We start from the raw sequence: 21,843 nt of genomic DNA, 5'->3' as shown, positions 1-21,843 counted from the left end.
GTATGTTAATCCTGCTTTTAAAAAATCAATTACTATCAAGCAGTAAATTATCTTGCGATAATAACAAAAATGACACAAGTATAGCTAAACTATGGAACCTCTCAGTGTCAGTTAGCAAGCTTTTTAAATCAGCCAGACAATTAGAAAGTTTATTGAAATAATTATTTCAGTTGTTCAAGTTTCTTCAGTTCTTCAGTCTGGATACCTAATAAACAATAATAAGAATTAATTAGCCTACAAATTCACCAAAATTCCATATTATAACAATGGAGAAATATGTTCAATTTTCATATCAGTTATAGAAGAAAAAGACACCCAAAATGTTAAGAATGTTAAGGCAGATTTGACTATTAACTTAAAAATGATTAAGAGAGAATCCACGATACATAAAATTTTAACTTTACAGGAATAACGAACTTTACCCAAGAACGAGTCTAAACGTAAAATTTTTCTAAGAAATAAATAATTCACAAAACATATAGCCAAAGAAAACAAATAGATTACAATTTTTGAGCAAGATGTTCAGAGAAATAATCTGTGAAATAAAGAACTAACTTTTTAAATTTAGACTGTTGAAAGTCTACAAAACAGAAGACAAAAGAAATTTAACTTGATTAAGTCTGATTAAACAAAATGAGTTGTCAAATCGCCATTACGAATTTCACCTAACCATTGAACAATTACAAAGTCACCAACAATTACAACAAAAATTCAAATAGCATAATTGTTACCATCCTTTTAGATGCAAATCTTAATACTCACGCTCTCGATCGTCGAAACTGAGCAAATGATGTCCGCCGTACTCACTTGCCACCAAACTTATTGAACTGGAACAAAACACGTCACTAATTCTTTATTCTAAGGAACATTCTAGCTAACTTCAAAACCCCAGACAAAGGAAAACAGCATTCTGTCAACTTTCTTAACCGATTCTTCATTTAGCACGACTGAAATAAAGTTCCAACCAAACGAAACTTCTAAAACTAATTGTTACTGCAATAATAAATTTAAAATGATTGTTCAAATATTAACATCATGTTAGTGAATGAAAGAAATATCCTTAACTTCAGGAGACTCAAAGCTGAAAAAGATTTTCAGTTCTTTCCTCCAACAATAAATTGACCAGAAAAAAATATGACATACTGAGTTTCGATAGGATAACCTTTTCACGGAATCTTTCTGGCGAGATAAATTTATCTAAACGTGAACAGCATGGTGAACAGGATCGATCACGTGCTGAGAATGGAGTGTCCTTATCACTGTAATTCAGTAAAACAAAAGTTTAAATAAACGTATTCCAACACATACATATTTGGCAAATGAAATCCTAGTTACCCTTTTTAAGATACATGAAGGAACTCTCAATTTCAATCAATTTTCTTTCAAGTTTAACGTGGCGAACGTTGAACAGTAATTTCGCACTCGACGTCCTGTAGAACCTAATGCGGCTGACTGTGCGGTGTTAACTGTTAACGGTCTCGGAAAGAAAAATGGCGGATTTCGTCCCATCAAGACACTGACGCCACCTGGGGGCTGGAGGACATAACTTTAGTCACGGATACGAAATTTTTTTTTTAAATTTATTTATATACTATTAAATATTAGCCTAATACTATACACCATTATTTAAGCCCATAAAAAGGCAATTTATTGGAGGGTCTTGCTGAAGACAAATGGGAACCAAAAGAATTACCTATTGAGGTGTTGACATCTATTTTAATCTATTTTTTAAAGCTAGAACTAGAAGCATAGATAAAGACAGCACACCAGTGGTCTTTAATCTTTATCTATGCAAGAAGTATATTGCCTCACATGATCTTCCTCACACAATCAGTGTTGGAAAGCAAATGACATAATTAATATCACACATAATAAACAAGAAACAGCCTTCCGATTTGTAGCGCGTATTCTGTAAATTTGTTATGATTTTTTAGATTGAAATGCTTGCATAGGCCTAATTGAAGGTCGACTTCCAGCTTTATTTGTTTTCACAAATAATTCCTTTTTTCCAATTGTTTTGCTTTTGTTGTTTTACTTTTTTTGTTTGTTTTTTGTTTTTTTCAAATGCGATGATTTTCCGATAGATGCCATTTCAGCGAGGATGGTTAGAAATAAAATAAGTCGCTCGCTAGATGTCGGGTTGAAACATAAACATCGACTGTAGCCGGTCTCACTTAAATAAAAATGAGCAAAAAACTGGTAGTTCTGGCAAGATTTAGCGAATACGGCATTCCAGAATCAACTGTATTCATTTTAAATAAAAAAAAGTCATTGAAAGATTACCCACAAATTTTGAATAAATGTGATACCAGCAATGTCGACGAAATTTCCTTCTACTGTATGGATGTTCACGCTGCATCATTTTTACGCAGCGAACTTCAGAGGTCTAGTTTTCTTAGGAGACAGGTGTGGAAAAATCATTCAACTCTTGTGGAAACTGGTACAGTGGTTTTGCAAATCTTATTGAAGGAGCCTATTCGCTACCACATGGATCAAAGATTGTTAGTGATTTCCTGTTTTATTTTTTTATTTTTAAGGAATTGAATATAAATATTTACTTTTAATCTAGTGGTTCCCAAGTTCAGCTGCTAGTCAATGAAAAAATTGAATTGGATCACATTATGTCTTGCTTGTCCACCTTAGGAGGAGCCTTCTCATCACTGGGAGATCAGTTTCTTGACTGTGTAAGCATTAATATATAAGCTCCACAACTTTTCAGGACCCTGCCACTACTAAATGACACATATCAATATAATTTATTTTGTGTGTTTTAGGCAAAAATTGCAGGGAAGATTTCCTTACAACAATATAAAATTGCTGAAAAGCTCTGTGACCCTGTAACACTGATGCGTTGCCAGCTGTATCTTTCTATTAGCTTGATCCAGTGCAACCGCTTTAAGAATGCCAAAATTGTTATCACCTCAGTTTATAGATCAATGAAGTCTAGACCAGAAGAACTCCAGGATAAAAGGGTCATCTCCATGTGCCTAGGTATCTGGGCTAAACTCAAATATCATTGGTATCTAGAGAAAAAACAAATCTACATTACATAATAAAGGTTTGCAATACATGTACCAAATTCATTGTACTTTTTTATTTGAATTGAGCTTTTGGGTTCAAACAGATCTGTTAAGCATACCCCAAAAGATATGGCCCCAACAATATTCAAACAAATCTCTTAAAAAATATCAAACTACCTGTAAGGGATCGTGATCATTAAGAGATACATCAATCTGAACATCTTCTCCAAGGGCTGAATGAAGAACTTCTTTCCATTTGGAAAGAAATCCACGTTCAGTGTTCGAGTGCTCACATAAAATGACGCTAGTTCCACGATGAACAGCATCAAGTACTTCATGATGAGACATTTCGCCCGTTAAGAACACGTCCGCTTTTACGTTTTTCAATAATGAAGCTCCTGAGCCAGCACACAACGCGATTGTTTCGACATTCATATTGTTCTCTGCATTGCCTGCGGTTGCTAAACGAACATGCTGTAGTTTTAGATGGGACTTTACCAACTCTACAACACGGTTGATTGTGATGGGCTCGGACAATCGAATTAATCGTCCCATACCCGATCCCGGGATCGGAGGCTATAAAATACAAATAGAAAAATAAAATAATTTTTTGCAACTTCCAATTTTAAAAATATCACCTTCTCAACGCGGATGATACGGACGTAGCGAGAAGCGTTTGCAAATGAGCATTGGTTAACTAATTCGATTATTGACGGAAGGGCTTTCTCAGGGGCCATAATGGTCATTTGCTCATATCCATCTGCAGTAGAAATGCTAAATAATAAAAATAAAATACATCCTCATCTATTATAGATTTCGAACCAAGAATATGAATTAAATTAACTTAACTGTTCTTCTAAGCGAGCTTCAGGAACTGAAGCAACTAACTCCAGAATCGATCGAACTAATTTTTTCCCTTCTGGATTGAAAGGCACGGGAATTTCAACCATGTGCGTGCAATTACGACGAGGGAACGCAGCGTAGGACGTCGTTAGTGGGTTGCAGGAAGCAACATTAGAACCTGCGTTTAAAAAAAATTTGCTTATCGTAACTAGTCTAGTGCGTAGGAATACGATACGTACCAAACGCCTCGGCCAGCCAATCATTAACGCCTCCTTTCAAAGCATCTAATGCAGTATGAGGAGAGTAAACAGCAATTTTGTTCTCTAAGCACCTAGCAATAATTTTTTCCTGTACAAGTTTTAAAATGTTAAACAATTTGATTAATTTTTAAATTGGCGCCAAGTTACTTTCCAATTTGAAGCAGTGATGCGCTTCAAAGGTGCGAATATGGGAGGATGGTAAGAATAAATGAGGTCTACTGAAGAACTCTCAGCCTCTTGCATAACACTGTTAGTCAGATCATTGGTGAGCAGTATCTTCTTGATAATTTTAGCACTAGTGGGCTCAACCAAAAGACCGACATTATCCCATGACTCCGCCAAAGAGAGAGGAGCAAGTCGATTAAACTCATCAACCACAGAGTTGAGGGTCAAGCTGGACATGGTTGCTGTGCTCTGAAAGATAACTTGTTGAAAGTGATGTCTAACTAGATGACGGGCGCAATTCCTCAACATTAAAACCCCTGCAATCAAATAAAAAGAAAAAAAAAAGGCGGAATAAGCTCATGGTTTCTGTTCAGAATTTTATAGCATGCTATAGGAGAAAAACTCGTTAGGCAAATACAGAATAATAATGGAAAAAGTCTTTATTGAAACATAGCGTTAATGGTGAATACATCGCAATGTTATCCTTTGAATTGCCACAGTTTAACATGCATGTCGTCACTGCATGAGGCCAGCAAACCAGGAATGCAAGGATTCCAGACAACTGAATTGACATCTTGTTCATGAGCTCTTGGTACTGTAATTAGTTGCTCTAGGATTGGAGCATTTGGATCGCTTTCTGGATCAATACGAAAAATGCGGATCGCATCATCACCAGAAGCTGTAGCAAGTAAACCCGTCTGGTGACACCATGAGATATCGTAAATGGCACGCGGATGAACTCCAGACAAAGTACAGACACACTTCCAAGTTGGCATGTTATCTGATGTGGCTACTCCGTATTCGTTTCCAGGGAGATATTCTTTCCAAATCTTGATTGTTCGATCATCGCTGCATGTCGCCAATAGTTTTCCTGTAGAATCAAAAGCCAAGCTCCAAACCGTCGATTCGTGTGATTTCAATGTTGCAAAACAAATCCAGTCGTCGTCCTCTTCACAAAACATCTTGACTGTGTTGTCGTAACTAGCTGAGGCCACAATATCTTGATGTGGATGCCAGATAACTTTTTTTACGTCTTGAGTGTGAGCGCTCAAGACCGCAGCGCATTCGAATTCTCCATCTTCGCCAACCTCCCATATCCATACACTTTTGTCTCTGCTGCATGTTGCCAAAAAAGAGCCAGATGCTGACCAAGCAACGCACTTTACTTCATTTTCATGGCCCTCTAAAGTTGCCGTGCATTCATATTGATTGCCTTCCGTGCTAGTACTCTTGTCCCAAATGCAACAAGTACCGTCGAAACTTGCAGAAGCAATAAGCTTGTTACAGGGAGAAAAGGAAACGGATCGAATAGTGCGTTGGTGTCCATCCGACAAAATCGAACGACACACCCAGTCATTGGAATTGACATTCCTTCCCCAAAGCCGAATGGTTTTATCTTCACCACATGAAACCAAAATATTTCCTTCTTGATTCCATCCTACATTCCACACAATTCCTTGATGGCCTGGCAATTTGCAGAGCTCGTCTAGTCTTGCCATAACAAACACTATATTAAATGTATATGTGCTACCTGGAAAGAGATCAAAAGTTATAATTATATTTAAGGGGAGCAAAGAAATTCATTCGTGCAGGTATTTTCGGAATTGGAATTTCTTCACAAGTTGATTAATTTACTGTTAGTCCATTTCACTTAACAATATGGATTTGTACACACATCACACAAAATGTGTGCCAACAAAATAACAACATGTAACTTAGTCAATCTAGTTTTGCAGTAAAAGATTATTACCAAAATATTTTTTCGGGTGATCGAATTTGATCACGAATGCACGATGTGTTTCCTGGGACGATTCAAGTTACGGAGATAAGATACGCAATGCTTGCTCACGTCCACATTGGTAATGGTTGGTAATGGTATGTGCTTCTGCTTCGACCCGCATGTCAGAACGAAAATAATAATGAAACATTACGTTCTAATTACAACCACAAGATGGCATCTTTCTTTCTTCGTCTGCTTTTCCTTATGTTCACATTTCACAAGTCACAACACATGTGCGGTGCTGGTGAACTTGTCTAAAAAATAAATAATTTGGGTTTGTTTATATTCGCAATAAAATCTGTTTGATTTTATTTACATTCAGATATAGTATTTTGTACTTAACTGATCAGAACAATGTCTGGGCGTCCGGAGCATCAAGCCCCACCAGAAATTGTAAGTTTGTCAGGAACTCAGGATGTTTTCGTTTAATAAAATAATTTCTTTACATTGTGTAATTTGTTGTAGTTCTACGGTGAAGATGAAGCCCGTAAATACTCTCGAAAGTATGTAAAACCTAAGTTAAATTTTTTACTTATTACATGTTGTTTGTTTGTTTTCTAATACAGTACACGCATGATGGAGATCCAACTTACTATGTCAGAAAGAGCAGTTGAATTGCTGTGCTTACCAGAAAACCAGCCTTGTCATCTACTTGATTTGGGTTGTGGATCAGGTCTCAGTGGTGAAACATTGACCGAACAGGGGCATATATGGACAGGAGTTGATATTTCATCTGCCATGTTGGGTATTCAACAACTTGTGTACTTTTGCAAATGAAATCACTTATTTATTCAATTCTAAAAGGAGTGGCAAAGGAAAGGGAAGTTGAAGGTGATCTCTTATTGGGAGACTTGGGTCAAGGTCTACCCTTTCGTGCTGGTGCATTTGATGGTGCAATCAGCATCTCAGCCTTACAGTGGTTAGAATTTTTTAAAGTTAGATATTTTAATAATTATTGTTTTATATTTCATTTAATTGACTGCAGGTTGTGTAATGCAGACCAAAGGTCACATAATCCTGCAAAGAGACTGTACATATTTTTCTCATCATTGTACAGTTGCTTGGTTAGTTATTTTGAGATAGTGTGCAAATTTATATTATTTCTAATATTAAGGAGTTTTTACAAAAATTTAGAGCCGAGGAAGCAGAGCAATTTTCCAATTCTACCCTGAAAATAGTTCTCAAGTGGAGCTCATCACGTCGCAAGCAATGAAGGCTGGTTTCACAGGAGGATTAGTTGTTGACTATCCCAATAGTACCAAGGCAAAAAAGTTTTTTCTCTGTCTAATGACCGGAGGACAACAACCATTGCCTGCCGCTTTGGGAGTGGATTCGCGCGAAGATGCTCCTAATCATGTTGCATTTTCACAGAAAAGGTTTTCTTGATCATAAAATGCTATACTGTTACCAATTTGAATGTGTGTTTGTGCGTTTGCAGGGATCGGGTTAAACAACTGCGCTCAGGAAAGGCCCCTAAAAAGAGTCGTGACTGGATTCTAGAGAAGAAAGAACGCAGAAGACGACAAGGAAAGGAAACGAGAGATGACTCTAAATTTACTGGTAGAAAGCGACCATCTCATGTGTGGTAAAGTGTTTGTATCTTGTTAAAGATTCATGAATACAGTAACTTCGCGTCATTTTCTCTTTAAAAAAGCTCCGGAAAGCCTTCGAAAGTATCGAATATTTTGCTGTTGCGAAAAAATTATTACCCCCCCCCCCCCCCCCAAAAAAAAACTAGTATCAAATCAATCTCGAAACACGTAGTACAAAACACAATAGTAATAATAGAAAAGGGAAAACTGAAAAATTGGAAATGGTTGGAATAAATCTGGTTAATTTTATAAATTGGCCTTGAAATAACAATATGCCTGGAGCCTGGTTTGCACGCTGAAAAATGCATACAATCGACTCATTATATAATCAATCTTTGAAATCGATACTCGATAGCGATACTAAAAATTTTGTAAACACAAGACAAGTCGTCCTCTCAGTCTCAGCTCTCATTCAGCGACTTGCTATTCTAGTATTCTGCCTGATTCTGCTGTGAAAGAATTGAAGTTATCTATATATAATTAGTTTTTTTTTTAATTGCATGGTTTAAACTGGTTTAAACATGAACCGCGTATTCTCAGTCACATTAAATTGTTGCATTGCTCGCCGATTTGACTCGTTTAAACCACTTGTCATTGCACCTCAATTTGTAAGTCTGGCAACATCAAAATAATCAGTAAAATATTTTTTAGATAAATATTGACAATTTGACATTGAACGAACGAACTTGGTAGGCTATCTATAATCCTATATCTTACTGTGTTATTTATGTAAGCTAGCTAGACTCTTCCATATCTTTTTCAACTGCTTACTTCATCTTGAACCTGTTTGTCCATTAGAAACTGTACAGCAGCAAGGTTCAGAAAAAGGAACCAAACATGGATGGCAATACGATATTGGCAAAAGCCTTGAAGCAACAGGTATTTGATCTTGAATAGTTTACAATTTTCTACTACAATGCTTACCATACCGAAATTCAAATAGGGGGTTGAATATATGTTTGGAATTGTGGGTATACCTGTGATAGATGTTGCTATTGCAGCACAAAGAGAAGGAATCAAATATATTGGAATGAGGAATGAACAATCTGCTGCTTATGCGGCGCAAGCAATAGGGTACTTGACCAAGAAACCTGGAGCTTGTTTGGCTGTTTCAGGACCAGGATTACTTCACACCATTGGTGGTATGGCTAATGCTCAATCAAATGGATGGTGAGATTGCTGTTTTAAATGTGCACACAAAAAATGTTTTTCTCTTACTAAATTTAGTCATCTGCATTATTAGGCCTCTCATTGTTATTGGAGGCTCCAGTGACACTTCACAAGAAGGATTAGGGGCATTCCAGGAATGCCCTCAGGTTGAAGCAACTCGTCTGTTTTGTAAATACTCTGCTAGACCAGCTAGCTTGAGTGTAATTCCTCTACATGTTGAAAAAGCTGTTCGGTTTGCTACATACGGAAGACCAGGTAATTCATCCGTTTAAAGCGTCCGTTTGTCTACCAATAATATTGGAATCTCAATTTACAAACATGCTGTCTTCATTGTTTTTTAGGAGCGGCCTACTTAGATTTTCCCGGCGATTTGCTGGGTCGTACAGAATCCGGAGAAGAGATAGAAAATCCATTACCTTTGCCAGATCCTCCCAAAAGTTGCGCAGAATTAAGCGACATAAAGCGAGCTGTCGATCTTTTGAAAAGTGCCCAGCGGCCTTTACTTGTTGTCGGAAAAGGTGCAGCATACTCCCGTGCTGAAGGAATTATTAACCAGTTCGTGAAAATGACAAATATTCCAGTAACCTATCATTTTCCAATAGATTCACACACAAATAGGCTGAAATTAATCTTACCTTAGGTTTTAGCTACTCCAATGGGCAAAGGTGTCGTCGACGATGGTGATATCCATAGTGTTGCTCCTGCTCGTTCGCTTGCTTTGCAAAAAGCTGATGTCATTTTGGTACTTGGGGCTCGTCTTAATTGGATTTTGCACTTTGGAAGACCTCCTCGATTCGATTCAAAAGTTAAAATCATTCAAGTTGATATCTTACCTGAAGAAGTGCACAACAGTGTCCAATCGTCTGTTGCCCTTGTCGGCGATGTTGGGGCAATAATGAATCAGATAGCTACAGAAAGCCAAACTGCTAGTCTCAAGTATGATGGCAATTCAGAGTGGTGGGCTTCCCTTCGAGCCAAGTGTGAAGCTAACAAGGTCTATAACACGGTAAACTGCCATCAAGATTTTGTTCCCCTTTAAAACCTTTTCACAATATTTTGATTTTAGGGCATGGCAAAAGATGTCAGTGTTCCATTAAATTACTTTGCTGTTCTTACCTCGGTGCAAAATCTCATCCCAAAAGGTTTAGTTCGATTAAGGTTTAAAGGAATAACATTGAATATTAATCGACATTCGTGAACCAAACAGATTGCATCATAGTGAGTGAAGGAGCGAATACAATGGATATCGGTCGTTCAATTCTTCAAAACAAACTTCCTCGTCATCGCCTTGACGCTGGGTCTTTTGGAACCATGGGAGTAGGACCAGCGTTTGCTATTGCGGCTGCTATGCATTGCCGCGATAGGGAGCCAACGAAACGGGTTATTTGCGTCGAAGGAGACTCGGCTATTGGATTCAGTGGAATGGAAATCGAAACTATGTTGCGGTACTTACTAAATTTTCAATTAAATATTCTGTCATTCTACATCTCTTGTCTTATAGATACAACCTTCCCATCATCATCATAGTTGTTAACAACAATGGAATTTACAATGGGCTCGACGCAGAGACTTGGAGTATTGTTCGTGACGGCCAGGATCCCACTATCGCGTACTTTTAAGAATTTCATTATTAAAAAAGAACTTGGTGATTAATTTTTACACCTTTTGTTGTTAAAGAACCCCACCGTTGAGCTTGTTACCGGAGTGCCACTACGAAAAGTTAGCTCAACTAGGTCAAAATGGAAAAGGATTTCTCTGCAAAACCATTGATGAACTCACTATCGCGATCAAAGAGGCAATGGAACACACTAGCGGTCCTTCACTCATCAACGTATTAATCAGCCCTGTCGCACAAAGAAAACCTCAAGAACACGATTGGCTTACACGTTCCAAATTGTAAAAGCAAGTTGTATCAAGAAGTTACATTGTTAAGATTTCTCTATCAATTATAGCCTATGGGATAAAAGGGCGAATTAATAAATCGCAAATAAGGGTAAAATAAACTGTAGTTATATTGGAAACGCATGTCAACAACGACTTCCTATACAAATTTTGGATCTAATCCGTTTACAAAAATGGCTTATTCAGCTATTCCAAATTCAGCTGCCAAACGAGTCAAGTCCCTAAAGCGAAATTTCGTCATAACTATTGACGTTCAAATGCGGTAAAGACGGAAAAGACTTACTTGGCATCAATATCAGCGATGAATTCCCTCCTGTTCATTAAATTCAAAACCATCCGTAAAGTTGACCAAATATTGTCGGACATGACCCGCTTAGAACGTCTAGCTTGAAGGAGTAAAGCGGACACTAGATGTTCGGCTGCTTCTCTGTTTCGAGATTTTAGAAAATTTACATTCTAAACAGGATTGGAGAAAGAAAATAATGTTAATCTTTATTACCTGTGAGCTCCTAGGTTGATACAGGAAACTGCCAAGTTATAACGCGCGCGAATGAAACCAGGGGACAGCTCTAGAGCTTTGTAATATGACTCAATGGCCTCTTCAGATTTCCCTCCATTGGCTACAAATAACACGTAAATCATGCATACGTTCTTATGTAAGACTATTCTATGTAAGAAAAGCTAGTCACCTAAAGTTGCTCCAAGCCGATTCCAAAGCAAAGAATCCTGAAAATATGAATAAACAATAAATAAAATCATAAACTTGAAAAAAGTGCATGCAAATCATAAATCACCACAACTTACATTAGGTTTCATCTGAAGAGCAGCCCTGAAACAATCGGGAGCCTAAAAATTGAAGCAATGGAGCCAATTGCAAAAATCAAGAAAATCGAATAATTTCATAAGTACATCATACTTTATCAAAATCTCCAGAGAGATTGAGAAGTACACCTAAGCCAGTTTGCACATCGGGATCTAAGTCCTGGGAAGGTTGTAATCGAGCTGCTGTTAAGTACATATCCTGAACTCGGTTAAAAGTATCCCTAAGTAGAATTTAAAACTCGAGTAAGTTTTCGCCGTAATATCACAACAAATTATAAAATATTTCCTGTACCCAGAAACTAGGCTTGTAAATGTTCTCTCCCGTTCGTTAACCCGGGCTGATGAAGGAGAGGTCAAGTGTCCGTACTTGGGATTGTTCCGCAACCAGTCCTAATAATATAAAACCACCTTTTATTTTGTATGCCTTACACTAATTGGAAAACAATTACCTCCAGGGCTTGGCAAGCTTGCAACTGGTAAGATTCATTTGTGTAACTTACAGCCAGACCCATCATGGCAACAAGATTTGTTGGTTCCAATGCTAAGCAACGCTTGTATGCGGTAATTGCCCCTGGATCTTGTTCGTTTTCGGCAAGAGTCAATCCTAAAATTAAAAATAAGCTAACTTTAGACAGAATCCTGGCATATAAATAATTATATAATTTTTACCAAGAACTTCCCAAGCTTTCACATGTTCAGGATCTTTCTTTAGAGCTGCCTCAAACAGCAAAATGGCACTTGGAAGATCACCTTCTAATCTTTTTTGGAGACCTGTATTGTAAGGATCCGCGTTGTCTTGATACGGATTCTCTGCCTCAAATGTGTACTAAAAACCAAACGAAGTGAGAATCAAGGAACTAGTAAATACCATGCGCATTATTACTTCACTTAACGGATCTTGTTGCGTTTCCTTAAGCCATCCGTAGCTTGCAGGGTTATCGTCGGCTGCTTTTTCCCAGTCTTGTTGAAGTTGTGACCAGAAGTCATCTTGAGCTGGATTTCCGCCCCTAAACACTTCAGCGCTGGCACCGTCTTTAAATATGCAAAACAAAATACAGGGATGAAGTTGATTAGCTACTTAAAATATATAACACTACAGTACCACTGAATTCTTTTGTCCATTCGTCAGCCAAATCAGGTTGACGATTAGTTGTGAATTCAGCAGCCCAGTCTTGATCTGCACTGGATTCTGGCTGTCTTGTTACACCCTCTGAGCCAGAAAATTCCTCCGCCCAGTTTGAATTACTATGAGCGGTAGTAGTCCGAGGTTCCGAGGTCAAATCCTCCTCCCCTTGATTGACCTTGTGCATAAACTGCAAAAACTGAAAGCTTTTTTTCAGAAACTTTGGTCAGGAAAAGTATCATGCGCATAAAATATTACCTCAGATTGAGCAAATTTTGGATCTTTCATTCTGTCAATAATTTCTCCGGCAGTTTGGGCTAATGCGCCAGGAGCAGAAAATCCCGGTTTTTCTATATGAGAGGTTAAGCTGTCCCAATGGTTGTCCCACTCTGCATAATCATCTACAACTCCCATATAGCCAGGACTGTCCAGAAATTCCTGACTCCATCCACTAGCAGAAGGTAAATCTTCTGGTATCACATGAGGTTCTTTCCTCAAAAAATCTTCAGCCCAGTTTTTGTCATCAAATGCATAATGGGCTACATTTGGTCCTGGTTGAATAGGTGGTCTAGCAATTCCTTGTGGCTTTTCCAGATCCCTCATCTCACGTAAAAGGCTATCCATGTTAAAGGCACCTCTTGATCCAACTTGAGATGGAGGTGGAATACCCTCCAAAAATTCTCTGACCATCTAGAAAATAGTTGAGATAAAAAAAGATTTGTGAGAGAATGCTTTTTCTTTAGACAATGAGACAGGAATCAACTTACAACATCTTCTGGTCTCGTGTCAGGGTGTCTATGTGAAACAGGTACATCCTGACGAAATCCTTGATCTCTGGTAAAATGTGATGCTACTTTTAGCATAGGATTCCTTCCACCACAATTTCCATCAACTAGTTCTCGAAACGCCATTCTAAGTACTGATGTCCGAGCTCAAGGTCTCCAAACTTCTTCCTGAATCTATTTACAAAACAAAAATATATTAGTTTCTGTTACACATGTGTCATTGGAAATCATGTGTTACCTAAATAGAGGGTCTAGCTCAAGAATGGTTAGGTAATAATTTCCCAATGCTATTCATCAATGTAACTTATAAAAGCAAGTTGTTAAGATATCGTGTGTATGTCTTATCACTATAACTTCTATCACTCTACAAAGTCACATCCACATACCAATTTCGTACAACAAACAACAAAAGCCACCTAGTGAATAAAGGCCATGGTGGTATAGATGGCTCTGTCGGTCATGAATAACATTACGACTTTTGTTCGAAATCCCGATCCGACGAGTCGTCAGCTCTGTCCTTCGTTTGGTGAAAATATATTAGTCTTGAAATTCTGCCTAGTTTTGCCTGTCAAGTGTAATTACTCAATACATTTAGTTAGAACATGTCAGCGAACGACGAATTAGTTGCCAATTTCCGGGAAGTAACTGGGATTGATGAACAAAGAGCTCGTTTTTACCTAGAGTCATCCGGTTGGCAATTAGAAGTACTAAGACAGATTAAGAACAGTTATGAGCATTCAATAAATAAATCACTTTGATTCTCAGACAGCCCTTGCCAGCTTCTTTGAAAATGATGGAGCTATGGACAGGCAAGCTGGAGATGGAGAAGATGAACCTGTTGAAGTTCCTTCAAACCAACTTCCAGAGCCCCCATCAAGGTATTAGTTAATATGATTTTTCGCATACTGTAGTGCAGACCAAATTTTGAAAATTTAATTATAGGGGTGCTGCTGCTGTCCATAAACTTGTAGAAATGAATAGTTCTTCTGATTCGGATGAAGAGGGCCAAGCTTTTTATGTTGGAGGTTCTGAGAGAAGTGGTCAGCAAGTCATTGGTCCACCACGTAACAAGGGAAAGCCTTCTGGAGATCTCATTGGAGACATGTTCAAATCAGCCAGAGAGTGGGTTTACTTTTTAAGATTATTACAAGAAAAATGTATTAACTTTTTCTGAATCCTAGGCATGGAGCAGAAGTTTTGGAAAAGGGGGCCTCAACCTCAACCAAGGGTAATCAAACATTTAAAGGAACTGGATATCGTCTAGGGCAGAGTGAAGAGGATACACAAGGTAGTTATCTTTCCCATGAAATAACAGCACCATTCTTCAAGCATAATTCCTTTGTATAGTCATACCAGGCGCACGACAGCCTGAACAACCTAGGACCGTTGTGCTAAAATTATGGAAAACCGGCTTCAGTTTAGATGAGGGTCCAGTGAGAGACTACCAAAATCCGGCAAACAAGGACTTCCTTGAATACATCAAACGCGGGTAATTATGCATTCTACGTTTTAAATATGAATAAAACAATTGTTTTAAAATGTCCTTACAATTTGTCTATTTTTTTAGAGAAGTACCCATGGAGTTGATCCGTGAATCTCGCGGTCGTGAAGTGCATTTGCAAATGGAAGACCACCGCACTGAAGAATTCATCAGTAAGAAGATGCGTTTCCAAGTAATATACTTTAGAAGTAGTTAGATCGTTAGTTAGTTGTTAAAAACCTACTTGGATTCAGGCTTTTGGAGGTGAAGGACAAGTATTAGGAAATCCAGCCCCGTCGGTTTCTCAAAATGTTGCAGCTTCTGCCGTCGCGCCAACAGATTTAGCGGCGTGTGAACAGAAAGCCATTGTGGAACTTAAATTGGTTGAGTCTGAACCAGCTAGTAATGTGCAGGTACTAGAAAGAGCATATTTTTTTCTTTGGTACTTGATATTTAAAACTTTTAAATTTAGATTCGTTTGGCTGACGGCTCCAGATTGATCGGTCGTTTTAACCACACACATACTGTAGGGGAAGTCAGACAATACATCACCACGTGAGTGAAACAAATTTGGAAATACGTACAGTTTTTAATTATTTTTATTTTTTCAGTGCTCGTCCTCAATATAACGTCCAAGCGTTTGCTCTGTTAACTACTTACCCGAGTCAAGAGCTGAAAGACGATGATGTAACTTTAAAAGACGCTTCACTTGTTGGAGGTACCATAATGCAACGTCTGAAATGAATTTGTATTTTTCTGTCGTAAATTCATGTTCAACGTTCGGATTGGCATGTTCATAATACATTGTTTTCAACATCAATACAACCCAAATGTGGAATATGGATTATTACCGATTAATTTGTTAAGCGGGGGATATTTTGAGCGAGAGCTCGGAACGTACGCACAGTTTCATCTTCCGTTTTACCGTTTTCTGTTGTGCGACATTGCTCAAATATTAGCAATTTAACCGCTTGAGAGTCAACCTTTAGGGTTTCGGGGTTGCCTGGATGGTTGGGGGCTTCTGTCCATCGTATAATTCCGGTTCTAATTACTTTCTTTTTCGGGTTAATCATTCTTGCACGCCTTACAAGACTAGTTTCGGTTGCAGACAAGTTGGCGCAAATTGATAGAAGCGGGATTCGGACTTCAAAACTTGACTCACTGCTGTGGCCTCTTGCTTTGGCCAAAAACTCCTTCAACCTCAAACCCTTTGGAAGAGCTAGAAAGTGACCAAATTGCACAGTGATCGAGGATCCTTGCTTTGCTCCATGTCTCCACGAACAGTCGTGATTTATCAGAGCGAAATCAACTAGAAGAGAGGAACTTGATGGACGATTCCACGTTGTTAGATGAATTGTTACATTGCTGAGTGTCCGTGTCCGTGCCAAAGCCTGCAAAGATGAGATCACTTGATCACCAATCCCTCGATGATAAAGGTAGATATTGTCGACTCCAAGTAGCGAGTAGTAATGTATGAAATCGGCAAGATCATCTGTGTGCCAATAGGGATCATTCGATAATACACAAAGAGATGTTGCGTGATCTTTAGGATGCGTCGGACCAAGATGCAGCGGAACATTAAGCGGTTGTAAAGACGATTTACTGTCGTAAAGGGAGAAGAGGTGAGAATTGCCAATCATTTCTGGAACATTGCAAACAACCGAATATGCCACGTAGTCGTTATCTGTTTCGATTTGTTTCCATTCAATAGTTCCTTCAAATTTGTCATCATTGACATCTCCAGATATCAAAGCACACACAGTGTTTTTCATTGAAAAAGAAGAATTTCGTTTCACAACTGCCACACTGTTTAAACTCCATCCTTTTTCATTTGCAACCTTAAAAGCTGCATAAACTTGCACTTCTGAATATTTGTGCCAGAAATCAGGAATGAATTTAACAGATCCATTAGAACAGATTCCCTGAAGTTCATATGTTTGGGGACCATCTGTTACTGTTGAGCCGAAAACATTCAAGACTTCCAAGACATTTCTCAGCCTGTCGTACTCATGTTTGTAAATAACAAAACACACCAAACTGACAACCGATAAGATGAAAAGAATAAGTTGGTAATATTTCCTCATGATTCTCCCTCCTGAAATAAAATCAAAACTAAGTTAAGTACTTGACAAGACATGGCAAACATGGCAACAAATTCAACACAAGGGGTGCCTTTAAAACTAATTGACAAAAATAATGCAGACAATATCAGACTAAACATGACCGTTTTTACCTGAGGAACGTGCTTCTTGCATTAAAAATGAAAAGCTAATGCGTTAATTAGGTCATGATAAGTTATCTAAGCAGATTCCGGTTAACAACTTCAAATCTAACTAGGGTAATAAACGTTTGAAAACGTCACGAGTAGCACAAGAAAATTCCGGTGAACAGTTTATACTACTACAGCATACGCAAGAACGCAGCGCAGCACACGTCAAAAACTCTACAGCTGATTGGCGACGCTCATCTTCCTTCAATTGTTTTTTTCCACAAATGTTTCCCACTTTTCCCAGAGTAGAACTTACCATTCCTTTGGGAGCTTTTTTTGTTGTGAAAACGAATCTCAATTTTTCCCAACTGAAAATTAAAACATCACTTTCAAATTTTTACAATGGCAGAAGCTGGACTTGAAATGAAGAAACTTAATTATTCGGTTGACAGTTGCTCCAGTTTTTCCGCTACCTATTTCCCGGAGTAAGTTGCATTAAAAGACCTTGAAACTGCTACTCTGGCGCATGTTAAAATATGTTTACCAATATTATTTATTTGTATATTTTTTTAAAATTAGGAATATCATGAAAGATTTCCCAACAGATCAGGCATCTAGGTGGTCTTCCGATTCAAACATACCCCCACAGGTATATATAATCTTAAACATATAATTTGAACAGATGTTTTAGGTAATATTTCTTTTTAGTTCATACTTCTAAAATTGGAAAGGGCATCACTTATTGAAAGCATCACCTTTGGAAAATATGAAAAGACTCATGTATGCAACCTTAAAAAGTTCTGTATATACGGGGGACTCCATCCAGAGAACTTGGTTGAGTTACTTAACAGGTATCAAATCAAATACTGTACATGATTTACCCTTACAACTAAACCCAACCATTTTTCTTGCAGTGGTCTAAAGAATGACAACCAACCAGAAACATTTTCTCTGAAACATCTAGTTGAAGGGAAAATGTTCCCCTGTCGTTTTGTTAAAATTGTTCCTGTTCAATCATGGGGGCCTAGTTTCAATTTTTCCATTTGGTATGTTGAATTGGTGGGTACTCAAGACTGGGAAGCAGTTAAACCATGTATTCAATGGTACAATGCTTACCGGGAAAGAGAGGCAATAAGATTGTGCCTGAAACATCTCAGGCAAAATCAGTGTCTTGAGGCATTTGAATGTTTGCAGAAAAGAACCAAAGTTCAGCTTGAAGATCCTTTACTCAGTGAACTGCATTGGGTATGCATAAGAAAATTTCTCTCTTTCGGATTTCCGTTGAATATTGACTTTTCGTAGGCCATGGTGGTTAAAGGGGATTACGAAGCGACCGAACAGCTACTTCATCGAGCCGTCGACAATGGGTTATTCGGTCCGTACATCCATTCTCAAGACTATGTACCAGAGTGGTCAAGAATTCTTCCGTGTATCGACGAGGATCCTTGCCATCGTCCTGGTATGAGAGGCGGCCATCAGATGTGCATCGATGTAACTATAATAGAAACTAAATTTTAAAATAGTTAACGAACGTTAATATCAGATGTCTTGTTTACTCGACAGACCAACACAGAGACCATATATCTATTTGGTGGTTGGGATGGTGTCCAGGACTTGAATGATTTATGGTCTTATTCAGTACCAAGTAATTCATGGACGCTATTGAGTAATAATACTGAAGAAGAAGGTGGGCCTAGTGCCAGATCTTGTCACAAAATGTGTCTAGATCAGGATCATCGCCAGCTGTTTTGTTTGGGGCGCTACCTTGACAGTCAACACCGACACACCAACAATCTGAAGAGTGACTTTTACATGTATGACATTGAACAAAGAAAGTGGCACCTGATTTGTGAGGACACTGCTGCCGTTGGCGGCCCTAAGCTGATATTCGATCATCAAATGTGCCTGGACCCTGAGAAGAGAACCATTTACGTTTTTGGAGGAAGAATACTCAGCCCAGCGCCCGGCTACCCTGAAGAACGAGGATTGGCAGTAGCTAGTAGTAGTGGCATGGCCGGAGCTTTTCTGTCAGAACCTCAGTTTTCCGGACTCTATGCTTATCACATACCAACGAGCACATGGCGCTTATTACGAGACGATCCATCAGGCTCACCAGGATTAGGTCCCATCGAAATGCGGTCTCGAATTGGCCACTCGATGTTATTTCATCCGAGCGAACGCAAGTTATTCATCTTTGCGGGTCAACGAAGTACGTTTCAAATATCTCTATCAATTCTCGTTCACACTGTTTTACTATTTAAAACATTTGCTCCGCACGACAGGCAAAGAATATTTGAATGACTTTTTTACCTATAACGTGGATACGGGTGAAGTGACGACTGTGACAGACGGAACAAGACGAAGAGACCCGGCCCAAATTCCAGCTGCCGGTTTCACGCAACGTGCCACCATCGACCATGAGCTCAACGAGATCTATATCCTTTCTGGTCTAAGTAAAGACAAGGACAAGCGAGACGACAACGTCAAAAACTCCTTCTGGGTTTACAATATTGTTGATAACAAATGGTATGATACTCATCTTGTTTTGAAAAGGATTTTGTCATTAGAAGATTATGTTTGCAGGACGTGTGTCTATCGAAACGATAGTTCGCGTGAGAAGGAGTCGGACACGAGTAATAGAGTCCCAGGCGAGGAGCCATGCCCGAGATTTGCCCATCAACTTGTTTACGACCATGTCAAAAAGGTCTGTATCAAATGTCGCAGTCAATTGGAACTTCCATTTACTCATGCGAGACATCAATTGACTGTTTTCACAGGCCCATTACTTGTTTGGAGGGAACCCTGGGCGTTCTAACGATCCCAAGATGCGCCTTGACGATTTTTGGTCACTTCGATTATGTCGTCCGAGTCAAGGCCAATTGCTGACGCGCTGTCAATTTCTGATACGCAAATGCCAGTTTCGTGAGTTGACTGAGGCCGATCCTATACGGGCTATGTTTTATCTACAGAACAATTTGTCAGCTGTTGTGGATCGTACCAATGACGAACAAATGGCCGAATTCCACCAATTGACCAATCTTCTCTTCCGCACCGAGGAACAACAGGAAGAAGATGAATTGTTAAACGGCAAAGTCGATGCCGAATCGACAGTTAATAGCTCCTATAGACTTCGATCGAGTGTTTTCGACGCATTAGCTCGTTTTTTTCCAGACTACATGGCTCAACCGAGATTCAGTCTCACCGACTTTGTCGCGTTTGATAAGGCTTGATCATTAAGATCAAATACCTTCTCAAATGGAACCGCAGCTTAACATTTCAATAACCCTTGCCCGAAACGTGTTCAGATCCCAGGTCTTCACTCATCTATACATCATGTGCAAAATCTCTTTTTACCTTCCTATTTGAATGCTTGTCGTGATTCGACTTGTGCTGCTTGCATAACTAGCGATTTTACGATTACGGTGTAGAATATTGTTCAACATGATAATCTGATTTGATGAAGATATTTTGTTTGTACAAATTATACAAAATGCCTATTACTTGAGTGATTCCAATTGTCCAATTCAATATCCCCAGTAGCAAAAATAGAAAAAATAAGGAATTCATACTAACTTTACATCATTGAGATATTCAACTGATTTTGAAGTAGATGCTGATCTCCAATCTGGTAGTGGTAAACTGTAGAGACGACCAAATAATTGGCTATGAAGACAAGGCGATACTTTCCGTGACATTGCGAATTGGATGGTTCTATATTACAGAACATTTTGAAAGATAAATAAAGCAAAGTTCTTCTAGTCAGGCCTTAACTTAAGATCAAAATGTAAGGAAAACTTTTTTGTTAGCCACTGTGAGGGAATGTATGGAAAGTACTGTAGTGCACAATAATTTGATGAAAATATAACTTAAAAAACCTGATTTTATTATTTTTGCTTGAGCCAGCAAATACATAAACACAGAAATGATATGAAGTTTTGGGAAATATTAATCATCCTTGGTTGGCGGGACAGCTGTATATAAAAATTGATTGTAAAATTACAAAGGCACACTGCAGATATATTTAATTCATACCTTTCCCATCACACGCCACAATTTTGACAGTCTCTCCTTTGCAAAGTTCAGAGACATCACGAAATTCAACATCACTTAGCAGGAATGTCCAAACATTGTCACAAAACCTGTATGTATTAAGTTTTCCTGCCTAAATTAAACAACAGAAAAAAATATGAATAAAGCAGTCGAAAAATGCTTGAAAGCCAGATGTATACCTTGAATGTCAGCCTATTTTTTACTTTCTGAGCCAAAGAGTTGTTCATTGTACGATCAAAATGAACAAGAACTTTGAGGGCTAATTGTGGAGTGATTTGTCCAAACTAGGAAGGAAGTAAAAAGAGTTTGTCATTAAGAGGCACGTAATAAAATGATTACATTAACGACGTGGCAATCAGAATTATAATTACTTGAATAAGCTCATCCAATGTTTCTTGCAACGTGTTGCCTAGGGTCGTGTTTCGATACAGTTGATAAGCCATGACTTCGAATTACCTCGATACAACAAATTCTTGCCCTTATTATCCACAACTCATCCACCAAGGGATTTCAACAATGGAAAATTTCCTTTAAGTAGATTAAAACTTGTAAATCGTTTCGTATCAACGTAAAGATGCTGCGTGCTGTAAGACGAAACGAATAGAAGACTGTTGCAAAGTTCGTCTGCTTTCAAACGTCTGC

General features: G+C 38.5%; 9 protein-coding genes and 1 long non-coding RNA gene across 16 annotated transcripts; 5 read left to right on the top strand and 5 right to left on the bottom strand.

Annotated features, from left to right (window-relative positions):
• Window positions 1-160: 160 nt before the first annotated feature.
• LOC124349157 lies at window positions 161-1,708 on the bottom strand. Its single transcript, XR_006920142.1, has 5 exons — window positions 1,694-1,708; window positions 1,336-1,533; window positions 1,144-1,259; window positions 494-535; window positions 161-205 (listed from the first exon to the last, which is right to left on the bottom strand). It is a non-coding gene; the product is annotated as an uncharacterized LOC124349157 (long non-coding RNA).
• Window positions 1,709-2,117: 409 nt separating this feature from the next.
• LOC124349067 (uncharacterized protein F58A4.6-like) lies at window positions 2,118-3,623 on the top strand. Its single transcript, XM_046799568.1, has 4 exons — window positions 2,118-2,501; window positions 2,570-2,684; window positions 2,775-3,058; window positions 3,125-3,623. The coding sequence occupies exons 1-3, from the start codon at window positions 2,185-2,187 to the stop codon at window positions 3,051-3,053; spliced, it is 711 nt and encodes a 236-aa protein (XP_046655524.1). The 5' UTR covers window positions 2,118-2,184; the 3' UTR covers window positions 3,054-3,058; window positions 3,125-3,623.
• On the bottom strand, window positions 3,080-6,179 carry LOC124349018 (probable cytosolic iron-sulfur protein assembly protein Ciao1). 2 transcript variants are annotated; one of them, XM_046799498.1, is made up of 6 exons: window positions 6,039-6,179; window positions 4,271-4,605; window positions 4,103-4,211; window positions 3,870-4,041; window positions 3,659-3,794; window positions 3,080-3,596 (listed from the first exon to the last, which is right to left on the bottom strand). In XM_046799498.1, the coding sequence occupies exons 2-6, from the start codon at window positions 4,595-4,597 to the stop codon at window positions 3,189-3,191; spliced, it is 1,152 nt and encodes a 383-aa protein (XP_046655454.1). In that variant the 5' UTR covers window positions 4,598-4,605; window positions 6,039-6,179; the 3' UTR covers window positions 3,080-3,188. The 2 variants fall into 2 exon arrangements, with proteins under 2 accessions (XP_046655454.1, XP_046655455.1); XM_046799499.1 differs by lacking the exons at window positions 3,080-3,596; window positions 3,659-3,794; window positions 3,870-4,041; window positions 4,103-4,211; window positions 4,271-4,605 and adding an exon at window positions 4,711-5,819 and having other exon boundaries at window positions 6,039-6,177.
• Window positions 6,180-6,282: 103 nt separating this feature from the next.
• On the top strand, window positions 6,283-7,705 carry LOC124349049 (probable 18S rRNA (guanine-N(7))-methyltransferase). Of its 2 annotated transcripts, XM_046799548.1 has the most exons (7): window positions 6,283-6,461; window positions 6,534-6,571; window positions 6,635-6,813; window positions 6,873-6,987; window positions 7,054-7,132; window positions 7,203-7,444; window positions 7,507-7,705. In XM_046799548.1, the coding sequence occupies exons 1-7, from the start codon at window positions 6,423-6,425 to the stop codon at window positions 7,655-7,657; spliced, it is 843 nt and encodes a 280-aa protein (XP_046655504.1). In that variant the 5' UTR covers window positions 6,283-6,422; the 3' UTR covers window positions 7,658-7,705. The 2 variants fall into 2 exon arrangements, with proteins under 2 accessions (XP_046655504.1, XP_046655503.1); XM_046799547.1 differs by having other exon boundaries at window positions 6,873-7,132.
• Window positions 7,706-8,044: 339 nt separating this feature from the next.
• LOC124348925 (2-hydroxyacyl-CoA lyase 1-like) lies at window positions 8,045-10,851 on the top strand. 3 transcript variants are annotated; one of them, XM_046799330.1, is made up of 10 exons: window positions 8,045-8,268; window positions 8,459-8,539; window positions 8,604-8,830; window positions 8,904-9,085; window positions 9,172-9,410; window positions 9,471-9,836; window positions 9,897-9,972; window positions 10,038-10,275; window positions 10,332-10,439; window positions 10,508-10,851. In XM_046799330.1, the coding sequence occupies exons 1-10, from the start codon at window positions 8,182-8,184 to the stop codon at window positions 10,728-10,730; spliced, it is 1,827 nt and encodes a 608-aa protein (XP_046655286.1). In that variant the 5' UTR covers window positions 8,045-8,181; the 3' UTR covers window positions 10,731-10,851. The 3 variants fall into 3 exon arrangements, with proteins under 3 accessions (XP_046655286.1, XP_046655287.1, XP_046655288.1); XM_046799331.1 differs by lacking the exon at window positions 8,045-8,268 and adding an exon at window positions 8,285-8,349; XM_046799332.1 differs by lacking the exon at window positions 8,045-8,268 and adding an exon at window positions 8,311-8,389.
• Window positions 10,819-13,853, bottom strand: LOC124348920 (peroxisomal targeting signal 1 receptor-like). Of its 2 annotated transcripts, none has more exons than XM_046799320.1 (14): window positions 13,701-13,853; window positions 13,445-13,630; window positions 12,936-13,367; window positions 12,657-12,876; window positions 12,438-12,586; window positions 12,224-12,380; window positions 12,004-12,158; window positions 11,847-11,944; window positions 11,649-11,775; window positions 11,537-11,578; window positions 11,422-11,458; window positions 11,232-11,352; window positions 11,016-11,159; window positions 10,819-10,953 (listed from the first exon to the last, which is right to left on the bottom strand). In XM_046799320.1, the coding sequence occupies exons 2-14, from the start codon at window positions 13,586-13,588 to the stop codon at window positions 10,911-10,913; spliced, it is 1,869 nt and encodes a 622-aa protein (XP_046655276.1). In that variant the 5' UTR covers window positions 13,589-13,630; window positions 13,701-13,853; the 3' UTR covers window positions 10,819-10,910. The 2 variants fall into 2 exon arrangements, with proteins under 2 accessions (XP_046655276.1, XP_046655277.1); XM_046799321.1 differs by having other exon boundaries at window positions 12,657-12,867.
• Window positions 13,854-13,934: 81 nt separating this feature from the next.
• On the top strand, window positions 13,935-15,762 carry LOC124349022 (NSFL1 cofactor p47-like). Its single transcript, XM_046799502.1, has 9 exons — window positions 13,935-14,166; window positions 14,228-14,340; window positions 14,405-14,584; window positions 14,644-14,750; window positions 14,810-14,951; window positions 15,030-15,135; window positions 15,197-15,355; window positions 15,415-15,497; window positions 15,554-15,762. Exons 1-9 carry the CDS (start codon window positions 14,065-14,067, stop codon window positions 15,684-15,686), a joined length of 1,125 nt encoding a protein of 374 aa, XP_046655458.1. The 5' UTR covers window positions 13,935-14,064; the 3' UTR covers window positions 15,687-15,762.
• LOC124349008 lies at window positions 15,672-17,350 on the bottom strand. The gene is made up of 2 exons (XM_046799469.1): window positions 17,176-17,350; window positions 15,672-17,037 (listed from the first exon to the last, which is right to left on the bottom strand). Exons 1-2 carry the CDS (start codon window positions 17,195-17,197, stop codon window positions 15,797-15,799), a joined length of 1,263 nt encoding a protein of 420 aa, XP_046655425.1. The 5' UTR covers window positions 17,198-17,350; the 3' UTR covers window positions 15,672-15,796.
• A 111-nt stretch (window positions 17,351-17,461) lies between these two features.
• LOC124348882 (muskelin-like) lies at window positions 17,462-20,651 on the top strand. Of its 2 annotated transcripts, XM_046799257.1 has the most exons (9): window positions 17,462-17,636; window positions 17,731-17,800; window positions 17,860-18,002; window positions 18,066-18,396; window positions 18,454-18,642; window positions 18,715-19,360; window positions 19,434-19,677; window positions 19,735-19,855; window positions 19,929-20,651. In XM_046799257.1, the coding sequence occupies exons 1-9, from the start codon at window positions 17,554-17,556 to the stop codon at window positions 20,379-20,381; spliced, it is 2,280 nt and encodes a 759-aa protein (XP_046655213.1). In that variant the 5' UTR covers window positions 17,462-17,553; the 3' UTR covers window positions 20,382-20,651. The 2 variants fall into 2 exon arrangements, with proteins under 2 accessions (XP_046655213.1, XP_046655212.1); XM_046799256.1 differs by having other exon boundaries at window positions 19,434-19,855.
• A 362-nt stretch (window positions 20,652-21,013) lies between these two features.
• LOC124349132 (transcription initiation factor IIA subunit 2-like) lies at window positions 21,014-21,840 on the bottom strand. Its single transcript, XM_046799649.1, has 4 exons — window positions 21,573-21,840; window positions 21,381-21,485; window positions 21,184-21,313; window positions 21,014-21,122 (listed from the first exon to the last, which is right to left on the bottom strand). Exons 1-4 carry the CDS (start codon window positions 21,642-21,644, stop codon window positions 21,097-21,099), a joined length of 333 nt encoding a protein of 110 aa, XP_046655605.1. The 5' UTR covers window positions 21,645-21,840; the 3' UTR covers window positions 21,014-21,096.
• Window positions 21,841-21,843: the final 3 nt, after the last annotated feature.

The sequence above is a fragment of the Daphnia pulicaria genome, chromosome 7 (genome assembly GCF_021234035.1).
Source record: "Daphnia pulicaria isolate SC F1-1A chromosome 7, SC_F0-13Bv2, whole genome shotgun sequence".
Taxonomy (NCBI): Eukaryota; Metazoa; Arthropoda; class Branchiopoda; order Diplostraca; family Daphniidae; genus Daphnia; species Daphnia pulicaria.
This window is presented reverse-complemented; position numbering and strand designations above follow the sequence as displayed.